This window comes from Phyllopteryx taeniolatus, chromosome 16 (genome assembly GCF_024500385.1).
Source record: "Phyllopteryx taeniolatus isolate TA_2022b chromosome 16, UOR_Ptae_1.2, whole genome shotgun sequence".
In the NCBI taxonomy this organism is placed as follows: domain Eukaryota; kingdom Metazoa; phylum Chordata; class Actinopteri; order Syngnathiformes; family Syngnathidae; genus Phyllopteryx; species Phyllopteryx taeniolatus.
In genome coordinates this window covers 6,560,150-6,582,455 of record NC_084517.1, presented here as the reverse complement: position 1 = coordinate 6,582,455, position 22,306 = coordinate 6,560,150, and the positions used below count along the sequence as shown (strand labels likewise).

At 43.3% G+C, this 22,306-nt stretch overlaps 1 protein-coding gene across 4 annotated transcripts; it reads left to right on the top strand.

Annotated features, from left to right (window-relative positions):
* Window positions 1-4,978: 4,978 nt before the first annotated feature.
* prpsap2 (phosphoribosyl pyrophosphate synthetase-associated protein 2) lies at window positions 4,979-22,202 on the top strand. Of its 4 annotated transcripts, none has more exons than XM_061749892.1 (11): window positions 4,979-5,143; window positions 11,371-11,531; window positions 14,417-14,469; window positions 15,124-15,190; window positions 15,312-15,484; window positions 15,953-16,068; window positions 16,317-16,372; window positions 17,107-17,255; window positions 19,850-19,920; window positions 19,996-20,142; window positions 20,222-22,202. In XM_061749892.1, the coding sequence occupies exons 2-11, from the start codon at window positions 11,449-11,451 to the stop codon at window positions 20,378-20,380; spliced, it is 1,074 nt and encodes a 357-aa protein (XP_061605876.1). In that variant the 5' UTR covers window positions 4,979-5,143; window positions 11,371-11,448; the 3' UTR covers window positions 20,381-22,202. The 4 variants fall into 4 exon arrangements, with proteins under 4 accessions (XP_061605876.1, XP_061605879.1, XP_061605878.1 ...); XM_061749895.1 differs by lacking the exon at window positions 4,979-5,143 and adding an exon at window positions 12,615-12,640 and having other exon boundaries at window positions 11,407-11,531; XM_061749894.1 differs by lacking the exons at window positions 4,979-5,143; window positions 11,371-11,531 and adding an exon at window positions 12,968-14,180.
* Window positions 22,203-22,306: the final 104 nt, after the last annotated feature.

Genomic DNA, 22,306 nt, shown 5'->3' with positions numbered 1-22,306 from the left:
CCGTGCACTTTTCCTTTCTGCAACGTTCCGGCTTCTCTTCTCTGTGCGCCCGAACGGATGCCGATCTTGCTGCTAAACGAACGTGCGCAGCTGTTTTCAACACGTCGTCATCATCATCATCATAAGAAGAAGACAGTCGCACAAGATGTTCTTGTTTTGTTTCGTTTCGTTTCGTTTCGTTTCGTTTCGAACTGACCAGGCCCACTGGAGGTCAGTAACCCATCACAAATGTGCTCCGCTACCGTAACGTCAAATTCAGCCTAACGTTTGGGCCTGCGATTTTGACCCGGGCCGAGAAGCTCATAGTAGTCTGTCTATATCAAATGATCAACTTCAGATCCTTTCTAATGTCTTAGGTCAACACATGTACGAGTGGGCCTGAATACTCAATACTCAATGTTTCAGAGAAAAAGGAAAAGTGACTCGTGACTCGCGACTCGGGTCATATGATCCGAGTCCACTCGAGCCGAGTCGAGTTAGACTTTAGTCTTGAGTACATTTCTTAAGACCGGTTTCCGAAACTTTTTGGGAGGACTCGACTTTGACTTGAACGACATGACAAGTCCTGCCCGCTTACATTTGAAAATCTGCATTTCCGAGATGGTGTGCCATTTATTTGTTTGTTTGTTTGTTTGTTTTGGAAAGAAAACATTTACCTTGTTTCTTTTGTGTAGTACACACACACCTGGCAACCCACTAGTATACTCTAATGCGGAGTGCAAAGGCCACCTCCTGCGGCAAGTATCACGGAGGAAGATCCAAAGACTGTTACCATGCAAATTCAAGGATTGAACAGTTCTTTGGGGCGTTTGAATGCTTGCGATGCGGCGGGGGTCCAGCGGAAAGGTGAACTGGCAGAGGGTGAGACCGGCGAGAGGTACGGCAACCTTGCTGTAGTCACGGATGAAACCATGGAAATTGGCGAAACCAAGAAAGCGTCGAAGCTTCTCGCGGGCCAGCGGATGACCGCTTGGATCTTTGCTGGGTCGGGTCCCAATAAGAGAACGGAGGGGAGCTGGAATTCGCATTCACGAAACGGCCGTGGTCAAGAAGGCGTCGGAGGACTTGACGGACATGCCGGCGATCTTCTTCGGGGGAGCGGAAGAGGGGCTCCCGGCAAGGGGTCAATGGCGCAATCATAGGGGCGATGCGGGGCAAGAGAGGTGGCGAGGTCCTTCCTGAACATGGGGGGATAGATCGGTAGGCGCTACCGCTGACCGAGGTGTGGTGGAGGACGGGACGGCCGAAAGGAGACAGTGGGAATGACAGAAGTTACTCCAACCAGTGAGAGACAGGTGGGTCCGATCTATGACAAGGTGGCGTTGTTTGCGCCACGGGATGCTGAGGACAAGTGGCGTCCCGGGGGAGGGAAGTGTTTCGCGGGGATTCCCAGAAATGAGCAGCTTAAATGCTACAGTTTGGTGGGTGACAGGGGAGAGATGAGTCGCCCGTCCAGGGCCGTAACCTTCTTAGGCCGGGAGGGGCTCAAGGGGAAGCTGGAGCTGACACGCCAAGCCCTCATGGATGAAATTGTCATCGGCGTCAACGAAGGCGGAGAATGCATGCGGGAAGAGTCATACGCTTTGGGACGTCTTGGTTTGGCTCACCGCAAAAGCTCACAGGTCGCAGGTCGCGGGTCGCAGGTCGCGGTGACTTGAGAGTGCAGGTGGCAATAAAGTGACCAGGCTGTCCACAATAGATACAAATAGAATTTCTGAGTGACGCGGCGCTGTCTTAGACCTGGGGGTCTAAGCGGGTCCTGCCTAATTGCATTGGCTCCTCTGGTCCGGAGTCTATAAAGGACTCTTGTGACGCGAGTACCGGGTGAGAAATTACGGCAAAGCGCAGTGGCCCATTTGGCAGGAGATGGAGGATGTATGGGAGACGGAGTTGATCGGAGGCTGCGGGCTCGGGAAGAATACTCACAGGAGGATTGCTGAGATGGCTCAGGGAAGACAGGAGGGATACTTGTTGTGTGAGAGCGTTTAATGAGTCCATGATTTTGCGGAGGGCTTTGTCTGGTCTGTCGATATGGGCGCCGTGGTTGTGCGAGCGCTTCCCTCAACGCTTGTGTCGTCGCTGGGTCCTGAGTATTCGGTCACGATGCAAGTTGGATTGGACCCGAGAGCAGACTGAGGCGGAGGGAGTAGATTTAGAATGGTTTATTGCGGGTTGACACAGGGTAAGGGTATCCGAGGCGGGGTGCTGAACCAGCAGGACAAGGAGCGAGCGGGAAGCGAGAACGTGAGCAGGAGACGGGAAAGCGATAGTTACTGTCATACCACCAACAACCTGGATGTACGAGCGTCGGCCCGTGAGTCCCAGACAAGTGTCAATACTCAGGCGAAGGCTGTAGAACTTGACAGGCTTTAAGCAGGCAGTAATCAGTGCTGCTCGAAGACAGGTGCGCTGCACAGGGGATGCCGATTGCGACAAGGCACACGGCGCCATCCAAGCTCCAAAAGAGGTACTGCGGGTACTGCTTGGATATGCTAAGAAGATTAGCACAGATGTTACGGGAAATTATAACCCATCAAATAACACACATGGAGGAGCCCGGAGTGTTACTTTTAGACTTGTTATTATAGGGTTTTGGTTTTTTTTTAATGATAACTATTAATAAGGACACAGGAAAGAATGACACGTCTGCATTTACTGTACATCTCTTCGGACTGTCACGAACAAATGCATGTAGCAATAGATTACACTTGGGGGGAGTGTCAGGCCATTATTACACGAACAAACTTCAGCTTTACACAACAATAGGTTTTGTTTAAACCAATGCACTCAAATATAGCAATACTAATGCATATGTTAAAACGTAGGTGTAAAATAATAGATTGATTAAAAACAAATGAATAGTGTGAGGAATGCGCTAATGACGCGACACGAAAAGAAATGATTTGAACTTCATGTTTGGCTGAAGTATTGCTCAATACTACAGTGCATTTAATTAATACAGGTACACTTCAGACACTTTTGTGCTGTAAAGAGTGTAGTTTTTCTAGAGAGGGAAAAAGAGAAACGGAAAGACACCAGTTCAGGGTTCACCCTGCCTTTCGCTGAAATTCAACTGGGATGGGCTCCGGCACCTGTGACCCCTAACGAGAACAATACGCGAGAAAGAAAATGAATGGACAGAAATAAGAATACTTAAAAAGAATATGTTGTTTCGTTTCTAATTGTCATACAAGCCTGCATTTAGCCTATGTGTGAAACTTCTCTGTGTGCAGTGCAACCACCCGCAATTTTCCACTGCACTGCCCCTGTGTGTGTGTGTGTGTGTGTGTGTGTGCGCATGCGTGTGTGCGTGTGCATGTTTTCAAACAGTGGGCAGTAGGAAGTGCATGAATACTGTTCTCTGCCTCCTCCACATCGAGCGAGTTATGTAAGAAAGCAAAAAGTAATTGATACGCTTGGAATACAGCTTCTATAAAATGTTGTCCCTGCTAATGTGACTCACAACTATGGCGCTTCATCCATTCATTTGACTAATTACTCTCACTTGTAACACTTAATTGCAGAGGCTACTGCTCGACGCGCATTGGATATGCAAGTGAGTTTCAAGACACAATTCATGTCGAAGAAACGTACAAACCTCAAGTCCACCGAAGTTGGGATGCAGTGGTGAACCTCAGGCCATCCTTGCGTGCCCATCCAACTGAGCTCCTTTTATGCACAATCATGACACTCAGCTGTTTACAATGAACCTGTTCGTTCACCTGTGGAATTTCTTGAGCTTTCCACAACTTTTGTTCCCCCTGTCCCAGCTTTTTGGAACATATTGCATGCATCCGATTCAAAATGAGAGAATATTTGAAAAAAACAAAACAATAAGAGTCATCAGTTTGAACACTAAATGTCTTTGTAGTGTATTGAATTGAATATAGGTTGAGAGGAAATTGCGAATCGTTGTATTCTTTTTCTGCGATATGCTGGGGACCAGTTGAGGGCGTACCCCGCCTCTCGCCCAGACTCAGCCGGGATAGGCTCCAGCACGCCCCTGACCCTTGTGAGGCCAAGCAGTATCGAAAGCGGATGGATGGACGGATGGATTCTGTTTTGAGCTACATTTTACACAACGTCCCAAATTCATTGGAATTTGGGTTTGTAAATATATATATACATATATACATTACAATTTAGTATTTTATTGGGATTTCAGACCAACACAATGTGCCACATAATTGTGAAGTAGAAAGAAAATGTTTTTACAACTAAAATTCTGAAGTGTTGACTGCAAAAGTATTCAGCCCCCCTTTACTCGGACACCCAATGAATTCCAGTGTAACCTTCACAAGTCACCTAGTTACGAAATAGTCTATTATCTGTGCGGATTTAAAGCATACAATGAATATTTGTACAGTTATTCAGATTTACATCCGCAGAATGGGAACAAAGGAAGAGGCAGCATAATGTCTCTATCACAGCAGAAGATCCGTGATGAATGCTTTTTTCCCCCCGACATTAAAATGAACATGACAGTCATGTCGGAGGTATCCTTTGTAGCACACCGCCCTCAAGCGGTCAGCCTTGCAGCATACAGTTGGCCTTCACCTTTTGTCTCGACGAACAAGAAGCCGTGTAAAAAGTGCTTTACGGCCAAATAGAACATCGACCGTTGGCTTAGTCATACTTTACTCGGCATATTTGACCTTCTCCAAAATAAACGGCATAGTTTAAAGACCGCGTCATAGCTTGCAGACCCATTGACATTGAGTACATAGCTGAACAACTTTATTAAATTCATTCAAAAAGATTTTGGCAATATAAACAACAACAATAATAACAATATGACAACAATATAAGTAATTGTAATAATACTAATATTATTATTATTATTATTATATGTACTATATATAATGAAATCATAAAATCATTCATTGTATACTTGAGTCGGATTGAGGTAGCGACCCTCGTTTGACATTAATGTTGACCAGTTTACCTGAATGCATCTTCAACGCTCGCCTTTTCCGTCGCCTCGGTTGTGATTGGTCGAGCCTTACGTCCTCTCAAACTGATCGGCGTTCAGCACAAGCAGATGGAGTAAGGGGGGACAGGTTGAAAAGGACTGGACACGCTGGAGGCTTGAACAATCACACTCTGTTGGTCGCAAGACTGTAACTGAAGCCGACACAAACTGGTAAGGAGCTCAATTGTGCTTTGTTTCATTTTCACATTTGTTACCACAGAGACTTACTCACGGCAAATGGAAAATCGATGGTGCATTCAAGACCTTTGGCGTTAGCCAACGTTATCGCTTCACTGGGATTTTTTGAAATTTTGATTTGAAATTATTTCACTTTACATTTGAAAAGGAATGTGACCTACATGACTGAATGTCCTCACTGGTGTTACATAAGTAAGTAAACGTACAGTGTAAACGCTATAATGCGGTTGCTATGCAGCTAGCATAGCGTCACGCAGATGCTAATGTGTTGCCTGTGAAAATGAATTAAGATGAGTAATTTCTTGGCACGAGACAAGCTCGAGACATCGTCAGGTCTACAACTCAACTCGTTAGCATCACATTTTCTTCATTTTCCATTGTCGCGTTGGTTAATATTTTCTATTGACGTGTGTGAATATACATGTATATAGAAGTAGTAATATGCGTACTGGAAAGCAGCCAAAACCAACATCGACACTCCTCAATTATTTCCATGAATGTGAAAATAGGTTTACTGCAACAGCAAAAGAGTAAAACTGTCCAATACATGTTAGTAAAACCTCTACCCCATTTAGAGAGCTCCCGAAATAAACAACAGCGTGATAAATCGTTCCATGTAAGTATTAAAAGTATCTACTTTTGACTCCTTCCCTTATTATGCCATGCTCAGCTCGTCGTCGTTCTAGTATAAAAATAGCCGGTGGGTGTATTTTTTCATTTTTTTTTTTAACTACAGTACTCTGTCACCTCCAGCACCCCACAGTCATCCTAACTTCTGTAAAAGTCCCTGTTAAGTGAAATCCTGGATTTGTTTCTAAATACATTATACGTGGTTTAAGAGATCATTGCTGAAAACGTGCAAAGACTATGTAGTTCTAAATTTCAGAGATATAGTATGAAACTTTTTTAGTTTTTTATTTTTGGGGGTGGGGCATGGCTAAAACTGCACCCAGGGACGCATTTGGGTATCCAGCATGAGTCACCCCTCCCCCATTTTCTAAGAATTTGAGCTGCCCACAGTGCCCATTGACGTAGTTGAGCGAGCGGTCAGCCAACACATTATGTCCCCACCAATGAGTGTAAAATGGCTTTTGTTCTTATTTTATGATGATAATCCACAATAACTATTCAGTTTTGGAGGTGAGCTCCTTAATGTGATTTTTGTAAGCTACCATCCATTTCATAGTGCACATATACACTGCTATCTGCAGTAGTGGTATTTGGTTGATGTTCAACATTTAGGACGCGCCCAAAGTGTTTGAGAGCAACAGCTTGATTTTTTTTAATTTTTTTTCCCACCATTTTGAAGCCTCATTTTATATACTTGGCGATTTGTTTAAATTATTCAAATTTGGAAGGGTTGTTAACGACACTCTTTTCTGCGGCATGTTAAATTCTCATCCATCCAGTCTCCATACCGCGTATCCCGTTCAGAGTCACAGGGCGCTGGAGCCTATCCCAGCTGACTTTGGGCAAAAGGCGGACTACACCCTGGACCGGTTTCCAGTCTGTCGCAGGGCACATATAGAGACACACAACCATTCATACTTACATTCACATCGTCACTGAGTGAGAACTGAACACTTTTCCTGCACCGAAATCAGGCCAATGTACCACTCAGTGTGTTAAATTTACAAGACTGGTTAGAGCGTCAGCCTCACAGTTCTGAGGACCCGGGTTCAATCCCTGGCCCCGCCTGTGTGGAGTTTGCATGTTCTCCCCGTGCCTGCGTGGCTTTTCTCCTGGCACTCAGGTTTCCTCCCACATCCCAAAAACATGCAGGATAGGTTGATTGAAGACTCTAAATTGCCCGTAGGTGTGAATGTGAGTGCGGATGATTGTTTGTTTGTATGTGCCCTGCGATTGGCTGGCAACCAGTTCGGGGTGTACCCCGCCTCCTGCCCGATGATAGCTTGGATAGGCTCCAGCACTCCCGCCACCCTTGTGAGGAGAAGCGGCTCAGAAAATGGATGGATGGATGTTTATTTTTGTTTTACAGGGTTTTGAAAAACTTCTAACTGGCTTTTGTTTTAGTGGTACTGTCCCTTGTATAATGCTCATCACATATTTATGAATATGGAACAAAATAAATAACAGACCTATTGTTCTACTTTCAAATGTTTTATTTGTAACAATTTTTGTCATTGGATCTCATAGTGCTACAGGTTATAATCATAATCCATCCATTTTCCAAACCGCTTATCCGCACTAGGGTCGCGGGTGTGCTGGCGCCTATATCAGTTGACTTTGGGCGAGAGGGAGGGTACACCCTGAACTGGTCTCCAGCCAATCGCAGGGCACATATAAGCAAACAACTATTCACACTGACATTCACACCTATGGACAATGTAGTCGTCAATTAATTTACCATGCATGTTTTTAAAAATGCATATCCAGATTGCTATGAGATCAGTACTCAAAGGCCGTTTTGATTATAAAAGGTTTTTAGGCCAACTTAAATAGAGTCCAGGCTCTGTGCAGCATTCAGTTGCATGCGGCGGCTGTTCCACTGGCGAGGTGCGGCCAAATATTAGGGCTTACTACCTTTCTGTTAGCGCTGGGCAATTACTTTGGGTTTATTGTCAGGATGAATATTATTGTTTAAATACAATTTGGTCATGGTGCCTATTTTTACTTTGCAAAAGCAGTAGAAACCTTTGACCAGTTCAGTGGCCTTCAGCACAAACAAGATGTGCTTCCAAGCCCCAAAATATTTTATCGAGGTCGGCTTGCCTTACAACTTAACATGAGAAAGGACGGAACGACCTTAACCTTCGAACCAAAGACATGTGGACCACCTGAGCCCAACACTTTGACATGTTATTTAATGATGTTCTATTGTTGAGCATTTAAATTTGGACAAAAGTAACCATTTTCTTCCAAAAGAAAACACTGATTTTCACATTGACTGTAATGAAAAAAAATTGTTTTTGTTATTTCTGTGAAAGTTGATGCAATTTAAAGCTGGGTGTGGGAAAAAAAAACGGTTTCAACGTGTGTTTGGTATCAGGAGAAAGAAACCAAATCCCAGAAGGGGATTTTCAAAAATTGTCATTGTCATTTGCTTTTTGTATAAGCATAGGGGTAAAATGAAAATCTAAATCTAAATCTTAAACTCGGGAAGTCTGATTTTAGTGGGGGGAAAAAATATTTCATTTCAAGACCATATGGCCGAGCTCTACATTACATTTTGTCTAACTTACTGTTAACTTTATACTGAAAAGTCTGCAAAGGCTCCAATCTTAATGTTCCAGAGTGAAAAATGTTCCAATCATAAAAATTAAAATAAATTAATGAATGTGTTAGTAAGCAGAACAAAAAGTTAATCACTAGTATTCTTTTAGTGAAATATGAACTCAATAAAACGATGATGACACACTGGTGGCCAGCTAGCCAGCAGCTGTTGTTAACAACTAACATTTGCAGTTGTCTCAAAGTTGCATCATCTCCGACTGGCATGGGACTAAAATAGACTGTAACACGTGACACGTCACTGGGAGATGTTGGTGTGTTACTGGTTTGAAATGATGCTCCAGCGAAGTACACTGCACTTGCACACTGCTGGTGCCTTGTGCAACTTTTGAGGCATATTTTCCGTCCATATGTTAGTGAGCTTCCCAACTGTATGACCTTTTGGGCATTTCAATTTGGATGTACCTCTGTGCTTTAATTCCATTTTTGCACAGTGTCATAGATGTTGATTCATCCCTGCACAATCAAATGGGTAATTGATGTCATTGTCTGGAGCACATCTCTCTTCTTCCACATATCACATTTTTCTCCTGTCCTTAAGACTACTCTTATGCCTCCTTAAAGTCCTATTATGAGCATTTCTTACTTTAGGAGCACTTCTAACAGTTAGGATATTGCTATCATTACTGTGATTTACTGTACACTTGGCCACAAAAATAATTGTCTTACTCCCTAGAAGCATTGAATTGAATGAATACTGCCCTTGAAGCTGACTGAGGGTCGCTGTCTTGACAGGTTTAAATATTTATCATACTTTTTTCAACAACAGACATATTTCAACGACTTTTGTCAGGGAGGATTGCTTTCAAAGCTGTTACGTATAGTGGATACTAGCAGCTCACATATTTCTGTCAACCCAGGCAAAGCCCAGCAGTGCACTGTTGTGACTGAACTTGTATAGGACCTGAAGAAGAGAATGTGAATGATATGGCTGGTGCTCAAGGCAACATGAAAATGTGAACATTTAACAGCTGTCAATTTCAACTTAAGTAGAAGAAAAAGCAAAGAGCCTCGACTAGAAAGCAAAACAAATGCCAGGAAAAGCCTTTTAGAACATCTGAACTTGAATTGAGGTTAATCAGAGGCACTTTAAATGGTAACAGGTGTGTGCTGGTTAATTCTGAACACAGCCACGTCCTCAGTACGAGAGGGTGTGCGCACTTGCGCTCCCGCATTATCTCAGTTGTTGTGCGCCTTTTCTGACTTGCGCACACGGGAAAATATGGCCCTTAGTGATGACCCGTATGTTGATGTTAGAGTCCTACCAATTTGAATGTGTATCTTTCTGCTTCCATTCTCTTCACACCCCTTGGTGGTTTTCAACTGTCGAGGTTCTGCTATGAATGAATGTGTAAATATGATACATTAAATTGGGGGCCAAATGAGTAATGTGGTGATAAAACAATGTCTGACATCAGTACAGCTCCAGCTGTTCAACAGTCCGGGGTCTCTGTTGTCGTATTTTTCGCTTCATAATACGCCACACATTTTCAATGGCTGGCCAGTCTAGTACCTGCACTCTTTTACTACGAAGCCACGCTGTTGTAACACATGCAGAATGTGGTTTGGCATTGTCTTGCTGAAATAAGCAGGGGCGTCTATGAAAAAGATGTCGCTTGGATGGCAGTATATGTTTCTCCAAAACCTGTATGTACCTTTCAGCATTAATGGTGCCTTGACAGATGTGTAAGTTCCCCATGCCATTGGCACTAACACAGCCCCATACCATCACAGATGCTCCGGATGGTTCTTTTCCTCTTTGGCCCGGAGGACACGACGTCCACAATTTCCGAAAAACAATTTGAAATGTGGACTCCTCGGACCACAGAACACTTTTCCACTTTGCGTCGGTCCATCTTAGATGAGCTCGGGCCCAGAGAAGCTGGCGGCGTTTCTGGGTGTTGTTGATAAATGGCTTTTGCTTTGCATAGTAGAGTTTCAATTTGCACTTACGGATGTAGCGCCGAACTGTATTTACTGACATTGGTTTTCTGAAGTGTTCCTGAGCCCATGCGGTGATATCCTTTACACATCGATGTCGGTTTTTGATGCAGTGCCGCCGGAGGGATCGAAGGTCACGCACATTCAATGTTGGTTTTTGGCCTTGTCTCTTATAGGAAGTGATTTCTCCAGATTCTCTAAACCTTTTGATGATGATATGGACTGTAGATGATGAAATCCCTAAATTCCTTGCAATTGTACGTAGAGGAACATTGTCCTTAAACTGTTCGACTACTTTCTCACACACTTGTTCACAAAGAGGTGAACCTCGCCCCAACTTTGCTTGTGAATGACTGAGCAATTGAGGGAAGCAATCACGGCACCCATCTGTTCCCAATGAGCCTGTTCACCTGCGGGATGTTCCAAACAGGTGTTTGATGAGCATTCCTCAACTTTCTCAGTCTTTTTTGCCACCTGTCCCATCTTTTTTGGAACGTGTTTCAGCCATAAAATTCAAAGTTCATGATTATTTGCTAAAAACAATCAAGTTTATCGATTTGAACTTTAAATAGCTTGTCTTTGTAGTGTATTCAATTAAGTATAGGTCCAACATGATTTGCAAATCATTGTATCCTGTTTTTATTTGTTTAACACAACATCCCCACTTCATTGGAATTGGGGTCGTAGTTTGATCTACACTTTTGAGGCTGCTTCAGGGTCAATTACATCAATTACAGGTTATTCATACTAATCCTGCAAAAACACATTTTCATCACAATTGTGAGACAATGGCATTCTCAAGTATTGGTACTCTGTATCGGCAAGTATTCCAATGTAAGTACTTGTACTCTTTCTGAGTGCAGTGGTCGCGGTGCATCCCTTATTGTGTCAATAACGCTTGTAACGCAGCCCTTCAGGCTGACGACTGGTTCATCAGAGCTGCAGCGGATGAGCCACGGAGTTGACTTCACTCGTTTGTTTTATTTGCTCCGCCCTCTGTCTTGCAGGAAGGGCTCAGCACGGCGTGGGTGCCCAGGGATCCTCTGCCCGAGTGTGTGGAGAGTAGCGGTCAAAACCCTAACGACATGAACCACACCAAGGGCGGCCTGGTTATCTTCACCGCCAACTCGCACCCCTCCAGTCGTGAGTTGGGCAAGAGGATTGCCGAGTGAGTACATGACAATTTTCACACACTCACAGTTCGAGAGGCAAGTGGAGCAGAGTCATGCAACAAATTTTGTGTGTGAATAAATCCCATGGGAGCAGATCTGTCGCCTTTTTTGTCTCAAAAATAGAGAGAAGGCAGCTTCTGGTACAGAACAATACCTTTCATTGATGCTTCCTGTAAACAATGCTTGGATGGAGTGTTTCCGCCCAAATTACTGCTTATGTGCGTGTCACAACATACAGTGTAGCTTGACCAGTATGAACGGCAGGTGTGCCAAAGCTTCACAAACATGGTGATGATTCCACTCAACTTTATAACAACTGTTTCCTCCAGAGTACTGTCAGACGGCACCGTTTTTGTCCCAGTCAGTCTTAAAGATCCAAAATGAATATCTGTTGAAGTTTTTACGAAAGGTTAAAAAAAATTTTCCTTCCTATCAAAAACATTCACAATGCTGCAACTCTTCTAACACTCACAACAATAAACTCCACTCCCAAGGACGTCGCAGTCTGTAAATGTTTATAGAAACACTCTTGTTTGACTTGGCTCTGGAGGTGTTGATATAATGTAGGATACTCATTTTGTGTTGACAGTTAACACAAAATGTACAGACTACATGCTCATCGGTGGTCATGTTTTTCGAAAAGGAAGGCCAAATTTTGAGTTATAGTGAATTTGTATTTGTTGGATGGGTAGCTTCTGTCTGGAAATGACACAAGAAAGTGGGAGAAGACTGTAAGAAGTTAAGAATCAATCAGGAGCATTAGGTCACTATGTTTTATGGACAGGGGAGGCAATTGGTCGATAAAAGTAGTTTAGTCATATATTTTGTTTAACCATTGAAGAAAAAAGGTCTTGTTAGCAGTAGCACATAGTTGCGCATTATTGGAAATAATATTTTGGTGCCGAAAACAGAGCTTCACCTTGCGCCACTGCATGTAGTCCTGCTGCCGCTGGTATGAATCCTTTAAGACTAGCGGCGATCGGACTAGCTGAAGCTAGCAACGCGACGTCAACCGTGGTGTTCGTACACAACAAACTTCTTTTTTTTTTTCTTTTCTCCCCATACTCTCGGAGTAACAGTGGTGGACGGTCCATGAGTTGCAGAGGTGGGTCCTCCGGCAGACACTGGGTTTCTCAAGCCTTATCTTCAGCTCCACTAATAATAATAATAATAAAGTTTATTCAGTCTCTTGTGCGGTTTTGTACCAAATGGCCCTGTACTGGGCCGCAGCTCCGTGGTTGGGGACCCCTGCTCTATGTGAACAAATGAAACTGATTGGATAATGACGTACTGAAGGGTCTCTCTACCCTACATTGAGAAGTAAAGGAATTATAGATTTGTTTGGGTTTTTTAGGGATGAATTTATGATCATATATATATATATATATATATATTTTTTTTTTTTTTTCAGTGATGATCATTTCAGTTATTTGATTGATTGATTTATTTTTTTTAACTCTTATTTGGGGCACTTTATATTGATTTTGTTGGTACGTTTTTGTGTGTGTGGGGGGGCTTTTTTTAAATAATAATAAATAAATAAAAAACACTAAATTTGTCACAGGGATTTGAGACTATTCTAAGGGAGGCTTCAGCGTGCCTAAAATTATGAATGTCTCTTATTTTATCTGACAACTTTGAGGAAAGAACGTTTTACACTATTGCCAAAATATTCAGGTAATTTAGAGGATAGTGTAGAACATTGCTGGGGAATTAATTTTCTCAAAAAAGGGCTTTTTGAGAAACTGGAATGGTTGTCAATTTTGTTCCATTAATTTATTGTATTTATTTAAAGCATTAAATTGTATTTTATTCCAGTAAGCTGCAGCTTATATAGATCTGGTGTTTACTGTTATAATTGGGCAATCAAAATGGTGAACGAAATTATAAGGAATCATGACATTGACATTATATCATCCTAACATGATGTATTGTTAAGAACCTCTCAATTTGATTCGATTTCGATCCTTTAGGAGTCAAATGGATAGCGATTCTTTGGGTTGCATTTTGATTCGATTTGCTATTAATTTAAGTCCTCTATCGATTTAGTAAGAAGTAGAAATACACAAATAATTACGAGTAAATTTGGACAATTTTGAAATATATCATTTAGATGTCATGTAAACATATGTCCTATGTCACATCACATTGTTTAAGCAGTAAAATCTGGAAATAAATATTAGTGCACATGGAGTACAAAAGTAAAAAAAAACATGACAGTTGTGTATAAACACAGAAAGTTAAAGTGCATATAAACTTAATTTGTAATCCTATCCCCTTGGAAATTGATTAAAGATAAAAAATGTGCACATTAATAACTTGATGACAGCTTTGTATTGAAAAAGTAAAGTGCATGTACTGTATACATAGGCTTAGGGTTACTATTATTATTTGCTGCGTTGTGACAATTGCCGGTACTTTATTCGTCAACAAGTTGGCTATATTGCTTCCTGTGTGGCTTCCGTGTCGGGCTCCAGTGTGCACAACATTTGACACTCGTTGCCACACGTTAGAAATGAAATGAGATTTGTTAGTTACGTACGAAGGGCTCCGTCGGGCTTTCTGCTGACGACGACGACGACGGCGACTCCAAAACCGCCATCTTAGTTCTGTGTACAGCTTCGGGATGGCGACTTTTCGTGTCGGTATGACGTCTCGTGGTTCGAGTTGCGGGCAGAAGAATTGCAATTGGGGGGGTGGGAAGGGGTTATTTGTGTTTGGCGATGTCTCTACTACATGCGCCACTGTACTGTACTTAATCTTACTTCTTAGGATTACTAATCGCACCGGTAACATATTTATGAATAATTTCCGAACGTCTCTTGTTTCCCGCACCAGAATGGCAATTGAAAGACTTAACTCTTTGTTGATTCTCTCCCAGGCGATTAGGGCTGGAGCTTGGCAAGGTGCAGGTGTACCAGGAAGCCAACAGAGGTAAACTAATGTCTCATTTGCTATGAGCTGCCCGTGTCAAGGAAATCCTCCTCACATTTCCACACCAACGCCTGCCTGCTTTATTGCACATTGTCAAAGTTGGGCAGAATCCGCCTATGTCCAAATGTGATCAAGTTCATATATATTCACAAATCTATACTGTTGGTTAGTCCCCACGCAGGTCTGCTAATTGTACACATTATTGACCAGTCTAATGTGTTGAAAATGGCTCGTTAGCTCTGAGAAAGGAATGTTAACATGCAATTTATTTGGTTTCGTGATTCTGACCGACAACAGCGACATACTGACATAGTCAAGGTTAAATCCTATCTCTAATGGTGTTTTTTAAAATGGTTCAGATGCTACACAATACACTTATCTTGTGCAAGCACTTTGCTCTTTGTGTTAAAGTCATAGCGTAAGATATTTAACGCTGTGGTTAATCAAAAATGAGCAAAGTGTGAGTATCTTGTTTTCCGCATGACTCTGGGAAAGAAACGTTGTTACTCTCAACGTTGTGTTGATGGCACATTTCTCGAGCGCAAACATCTGCATTTTCACACAGCGGGGTTGTGTGGGAGACACCACCTACTCATGGAGGGCGTAAGAGGCCTCGCTGTTATCTTCTTCCCATGTCGTCTTTTGTTCCCATAGAAACGCGTGTACAAATCCAAGAGTCCGTGCGAGGGAAGGATGTTTTTGTGATTCAGACCGTGTCCAAGTAGGAATGAACTCCAAACTTAATTTCAGCAATTGATTTTCTCCTGAGATGTTTCTTGCTCATTTTGAACGTTATATTTTCATTCTCTTTCCTCGTGTGTCTTCAACCCTCGGCTGAGCAGAGATGTGAACACGACTATAATGGAGATGCTGATCTTGGTGTATGCATGCAGGACATCTTGTGCAAAAAGCATCACTGGCGTCCTCCCCTACTTCCCTTACAGTAAACAGTGCAAAATGAGGAAGAGGGGCTCCATTGTCTCCAAGCTTATTGCCTCCATGATGTGTAAAGCAGGTGAGTAGCATATGTTTGCTTTTTGGAACGGGGTTTCATTTGAGAGGTAATGTATATGTAGATGGCGAAGCTTCGGGGTAGGTTTACAGAAACATGGTGGCAGCTTTTTCTTAGCCAGACAAGTGCCAGTAACTGCAATACTGAATTGTACTCTATCATGAGTGCGCGTTATTCATATTGTTCATTGTGGTCTGGCAACTGCTTGTAGTTTGCAGTGCTGTAGAATTACGTACGCACTGTTAGCCATTTTCTGTCTCCTGAAATGACTAAGTAAGGTTGTGGTGTATGTTATGTGGTCGTTGAGTGTGATTTTAACAGTGTTTGGTGTGCACAGACAGCACATCTGTGAAAGAAGGCATTGACATGAAAGGCGTAACTGCAATTCAAACGTCATTCCATTGCAACCATGTGGCCACGTTTTGACAACACAACAGTGAAACTGTGTTTATTACTCATCGTGTTGTGTAGGGCTCACACACCTGATCACCATGGACCTCCATCAGAAGGAGATTCAAGGCTTTTTCAACATCCCAGTAGACAACCTGAGAGCGTCGCCCTTCTTGTTGCAGTACATCCAAGAAGAGGTGAAATGCTCATTACCAAATCGGATTTCACCTTAAGTGTTACTGTCGCTATGCTTCCTGGTCACTTCCTGCCCATGTAAATTGGTGAAGAAAACCCACGTTTACAGAATAGTGGTCATCCATAGCGGTTCGAATCCCGGCCCCGCCTGTGTGGAGTTTGCATGTTCTCCCCGTGCCTGCGTGGGTTTTCTCCGGGCACTCCGGTTTCCTCCCACATTTTCTCGTCTTCATGTTCTTTGACCCTCCAGATCCCTGACTACAGGAATGCTGTGATTGTGGCCAAATCCCCAGCTTCTGCCAAAAGGTTGGTTCTTCTTTTCTGAACTGCACACAGTAAACATCCATCCACTTTCTATACTGCTTGTCCTCATGAAGGTCAGGAGGGAAGGGGAAGACGTGCAAGATTCATATTGGAAGTCCACTGTGCTGCCGTAGTATCATTTTATGCTTTTTTTTTTTTTTTTTGTGCTCATACAATCAGTAGAGTGATCTCAAAATTGTTTTAAAACTCCATCTTACATAAATCAGTATGTTTCGTGTAGGCATGCACATTACTGTCGCAACAGGAAGAGCATTTAAATATTGACCGTACGCTTGCCGTGTTGGCTACTTGGAAGCATTCTGGTCCACCATTTTCATTTAATCTGAAGGGATCTGGAACAGGCATCGTTTTGACAGTCTTGACGGCTTTTGTCAAAGTTGAACCAAAAAAAAAAAAAACATCTCATTTTGATTTGGTGTTTGTGCAATTTTACCCTAAATCTAGTCAATACTGAAGGGCAAACACTGTTGGTAAACAAGGGTTATTTCAATAAAAACCAGTTTGCAGAAATTGAACATAAAACACGATTCTGTTAGTACGTGAGTCATTTTGGCTCATGTCTTGACGTATTCTCTGTTCTTTATTTTTTTTCTTTTTCTATTAAGCATTGAGCAGTCTGAAATCAAACATGCTGCATCTTATTTTTGTGCTTGTCATGTGTCACCTAGGCATTTGCACGCTTTCGTCTGAACAATTGATCTCTTCCTGGCACGCAGGGCCCAGTCGTTTGCCGAGCGCCTGCGTCTCGGTATCGCGGTGATCCACGGCGAAGCTCAGGATGCCGAGTCCGACCAGGTCGACGGGCGACACTCGCCGCCCGCTGTCAAGACCACTGGAGCCATTCATCCAAGCATGGAGATACCATGTAATAGTTGTTATATTAGCGTATTTCCGCATTCCTCCTTCCATTGGATTAACACTGTGTTGTTGAAGTGACACACTTCAGATTTTTCAATTTTATTGTTCGCTCTCATGTGACAATTCTTATCTGCGTCATGGAAGGCTAAAGAGAAAAATCCGCATGGAATCAGATATCGTAAGATCAGGCTTCTTCCAAATGTGCAGATATGTGTCGGATATCTCCTAATGCGAAGGGTCAGCCCAGGCAAAGTAAACGGTATGGAATGTTAAATATTCGGATTATATATTATTGTGTGCAATTTGGCTGTGTAAATGCAGCCGTATCAGATATGTCACTCGAGATGTGCCTGAAAGTCGACGGGGTGCTAAAGGTATGAAATTGAAATTGGGGCACTTGGACTCGCAGTGTTTATGTTTATCCAACCTAATAGTTGTCTCAATTAAGCAACGGGTGCATTGTCCACTCGTACATCTAAACGCCTTCCCACAAATTAGGAAACCAAATTCCAAGTGTGTCCTTGTATACCTGTAATGACCTGTACTGTAACCTCATTTTCATCACCATTATTGACACTGAAATAAAGTTGATTAATCCAATACAGTGGGTACGGAAAGTATTCAGACCCCCTTAAATGTGTCACTCTTTGTGATATTGCAGCCATTTGCTAAAATCATTTAAATTCTGAGCACTGTGGATTAGGTTTTCATCCAGGATATCCCAGTACTTGGTCGCATTCATCTTTCCTTCGATTGCCACCAGTCGTCCTGTCCCTGCAGCTGAAAAAGACCCCCACAGCATGATGCTTCACTGTTGGGACTGTATTGGATTGGACGGGTGATGAGCCACACCCCTGGGTTTCTCCAAACATACCGCTTAGAATTAAGGCCAAAAAGTTCCGTCTTGCTCTCATCAGACCAGACGATCTTATTTCTCACCATCTTGGAGTCCTTCAGGTGTTTTTTTTTTTTTTTTTTTGCAAACTCCATGCGGGATTTCATGCGTCTCGCACTGAAGAGAGGCTTCCTTCCGTCGGGCCACTCTGCCATAAAGGCCCGAGTGGTGGAGGGCTGCAGTGATGGTTGACTTTCTCGAACTTTCTCCCATCTCCCGACTGCATCTCTAGAGTTCAGCCACAGTGATCTTTGGGTTCTTCTTGACCTCTCTCACCAAGGCTCTTCTCCCCCGATTGCTCAGTTGGCCAGACGGAGGGCCAGCTCTAGGAAGGGTTCTGGTCGTCCCAAACGTCTTCCATTTAAGGATTATGGAGGCCGCTGTGCTCTTAGGAACCTTAAATGCAGCAGAAAACTATTTTGTAACCTTGGCCAAATCAGTGCCTTGCCCACAATTCTGTCTCTGAGCTCTTCAGGCAGTTCCTTTGGCCTCACGATTCCCATTTGCTCTGAGATGCACTGTGAGCTGTAAGGTCTAATATATAGACAGGGGTGTGGTCCAATCAGTGAAATCAAACACAGCTGGACTCCAATGAAGGTGTCGAACCATCTCAAGGAGGATCAGAATATATGAGTGGCGCAGCAGGGTCTGAATACTTATGGCTGTGTGATAGCTCCGTTTTTCTGTTTTAATATATCTGCAAAAGTTGTTTCTGTCAATAAAAGGTCTGCAATATAACAAAGAGTGAAAAATGCAAGGGGGTCTGAATACTTTCCGTGCCCACTGTATATGACAAACAAAATACACAAACTCGAACGGGAATAACTGAAACCTCGTAAACCTTGGACCCCCTGTATGATGACGCAGACTAATACATCGGTGTCTACATTAGAGGAGGGCAAGCCTCTGCTCAAGGGCCACATTTCGTTTTTACAACAGAAAGCTGGGCGAGGTTATTCGTACATTTGGTTTCAAATGCGTGCGGCGTTCTCTCGCTTAACAATTGATGACCCCCAACCCCGAAACGTAAAACAATTGCCTGTAGATGCCACAAAACGCCAGAAACGCACTACATCACACTCCTTAACTCACTGCAACATAGTTCCTTGGCACTAAGATGCCAGAAGATGGTACCAAAGTGAGACTTTTATACTACACAGGGCATTGGTGAATAGGTGAGTTTTTCTGCTGAAAAAATAATCATGTATGATAATTGTCATAAATAACAATCGAATTATAACGGCGGATAGGAAAGAAATCTGCAAATAGGTGAATCATGAATATGCAGGGACCACTAAAATACTTCATTTTGAATAGTATTTTCATTGATTAACGTCAACTAACAAAATAAATACAAATTGTTACATGTATATGTAAAATTGGGGATTGTACTCCTATTGTTTTATTTTGTCATTTAGAATAAATCAACCAACCCGAATTTTCATGGTAAATTAACCAACTTTAGAAAAAAACTGATGTAATAAATGCTCGGTGGGCCAGATGAAAGAACAGAGCGGGCTGTACGCTGCCCGCGGGCCATACTTTGCCCACGCCTCGCCTGAACTCGCCTTGACACAAATCTCAAATCGATGCCTCCGTGAAATAAACCGCTGATACTCTGCTGCAGTTGAGTAAATCAACTGGCTACTATTATAGAAGGAAATCGGTACAAATGAAGTCGCTCATTGTTTCCTGGTTACTTCCAGTGTTGATTCCCAAAGAAAAGCCGCCCATCACTGTCGTAGGAGATGTAGGAGGCCGCATCGCCATCATAGTGGTAAGAGAGCGCTAAATCCCTCTTGGGACGATATCGCCACGAAAAGGCTGTCCGACGCATCCGCTCGTCCCGCAGGACGACATCATCGACGACGTCGACAGTTTTGTGGCGGCGGCGGAGACGCTGAAGGAACGAGGGGCCTACAAGATCTTCATCATGGCGACGCACGGAATCCTCTCCTGCGACGCCCCCAGATTCATCGAGGAGTCCGCCATCGACGAGGTGCGTCCGCGAGGTTCCCCCGCCCCCCCCCCCCCCCCCCCCTCCTTGTTTTCATTTCTTCTCGTTTGTTGGCCCAAAGGTGGTGGTGACCAACACGATCCCTCACGAACTGCAGAAGCTTCAGTGTCCGAAGATTAAAACGGTGGACATCAGCATGATCCTGTCGGAGGCCATCCGACGCATTCACAACGGAGAGTCCATGTCCTATCTTTTCCGCAACATCGGAGTGGATGACTGAATGATCTGTACACGCGCGCACTCACATACACTGTTACATGCCATTTGCCTTGTCAGACCTCAAAAGTGTACACTGTATATACACTGATGATGCATTCATGTAGAAAAGAAGCGAGCCCTTCCTTAGTGTTCCCATATAGTACTCACCAAAAGTTAGGGATGAAATTTCTGCCCGAACCTGAAATGCGTAACAGCTGCTATTTGCCGGGAAGAGCCAAAATGTGCTCGTCACTGATGCCGGCCCCCCCGAAGGGTTTGTAATTGCCTACAGAGGCCAAAGGACGGTGGCAAAGGCTGAGCAAATGGTGCCTACGCAAGCGTATCGAACAGGGGAGGGCAAATTCTTGTTTTGCCCGGTGAATAACGAAGGATAGGTTCCAAACAGGTTATCTGACGTCGAAACCTTTGAATGCGCAGCTCCCTTCAATGTTCAGTGTTGAACGTTTGAGCCGTGAATGGAGGAGTCCGCTGCCTGGTTCAGTTTTTAGAAGCAGTCCTTTTCACATTTTGATAGCACGAGACCAAGGCGAAGTTGAACCATTGATCACATCGGCAGGTTGCAGCAGAAATACAAGGAGACTGGAAGAGTCACAGAAAGGCATAGAAGGGGGCAGCCTTTGCCATTCAGCTCCTTGTTAGAGAACAGCAAGTTGTGTTCAAAGAACTGAAACATAAGAGTTGGGTAGTGAAAGCCCCTCCGCAAAGTGGGGCTTTCCCTCCTCTGTCTGAACACGCAGTTTCAGCTTCTCAATGCACTGCTGCCACTCCTGCCTCAAGTTCAATGGCGGATTGATCTCAGAGCGGTCTCTCGCTCCTTTATCGCTTTATCCATTCAAATTGTCCTCTTTCTCAACATTGTTTGTCGTATTCACAGTTCCCGCAAAGCAGCGCAATAGAATTTGACATGTTTTTGTTTTAATGTCCAAGCAAGTTTATTTGTCAAAATGTTCAATCCTCATTAAATCTTCCGGGTTTCAGGGATTATAGCAGGAACTCCGTCGTTTTGTTTTGTTTTGTTTTGCGTCTTGTTTTTCTCTCAGCAGTTTCTAGCAGAGCTGTCTTTAGAGTTATTGTTAGCGATGAATGTCCACAAGGAAAGATTGTATCACACGCATGTGAGTGCCTTTGGGCGGAACACACGCACACGGACGCACGAGTCCTTCACCAGATAGTCCAGTCATTCAGGACGGCTCTTATCATAAATCAGGTTTTTGACTCGTTTTTCCTAAGCATCCTGCTGCTTGTCATTTGAAGCTTCTTGGTTGTTTGCTCAGTGTATTATGCTACTGATACGGATTATGGAGTCGGAAGGACTCGTTGTTGTTGCCGTAGTTACAACCGGGGTCAAATCTACTACTTGCTAAATTTGAACTGGAATTCATTTTATTTATTTGTTCTTCCGATGCTTCTGAAATACCGCGTGAGTGTATCCATTTAACACTACGGGCTATTATCTAATCAATACCTCCTTGTGTTTGATAGCTACGATACCGCAAAGCTGTTCAAAGTTCCGGGATGATGTGGATGTCAATTTGTCCTTTTGGAAAAGTCACATGTCACTCCGTCACCCAAGTCAATATTTGTAAAAGCTTGTTGTTGTTAGTCCGATGAAGGGTAATTGAGCCATCGTTATCACGATCAAACAGTACCGGAGTTCGTCCTTATCACGTTTCCATCGAAGAGATGGAAAGCTAGGAAGCGAACGCTGTTTTTCTAGCAAACAAATTGACTGAAGCGGGTCTTTGTCACTTTGCCACATGTGGTCCAGAAATGTTTTGTATTTATTTTCAGCACTAACTGAATAAACATGAAAATAAAGTCTCCCTTGTTGACTTTATTATTATTTTGAAATAGGCACACAGTCGGACAACTCTGAACTTGCCCTGAGTTTAGATTTAGAATAAGTCTAATTCCTAATAATAGGAAT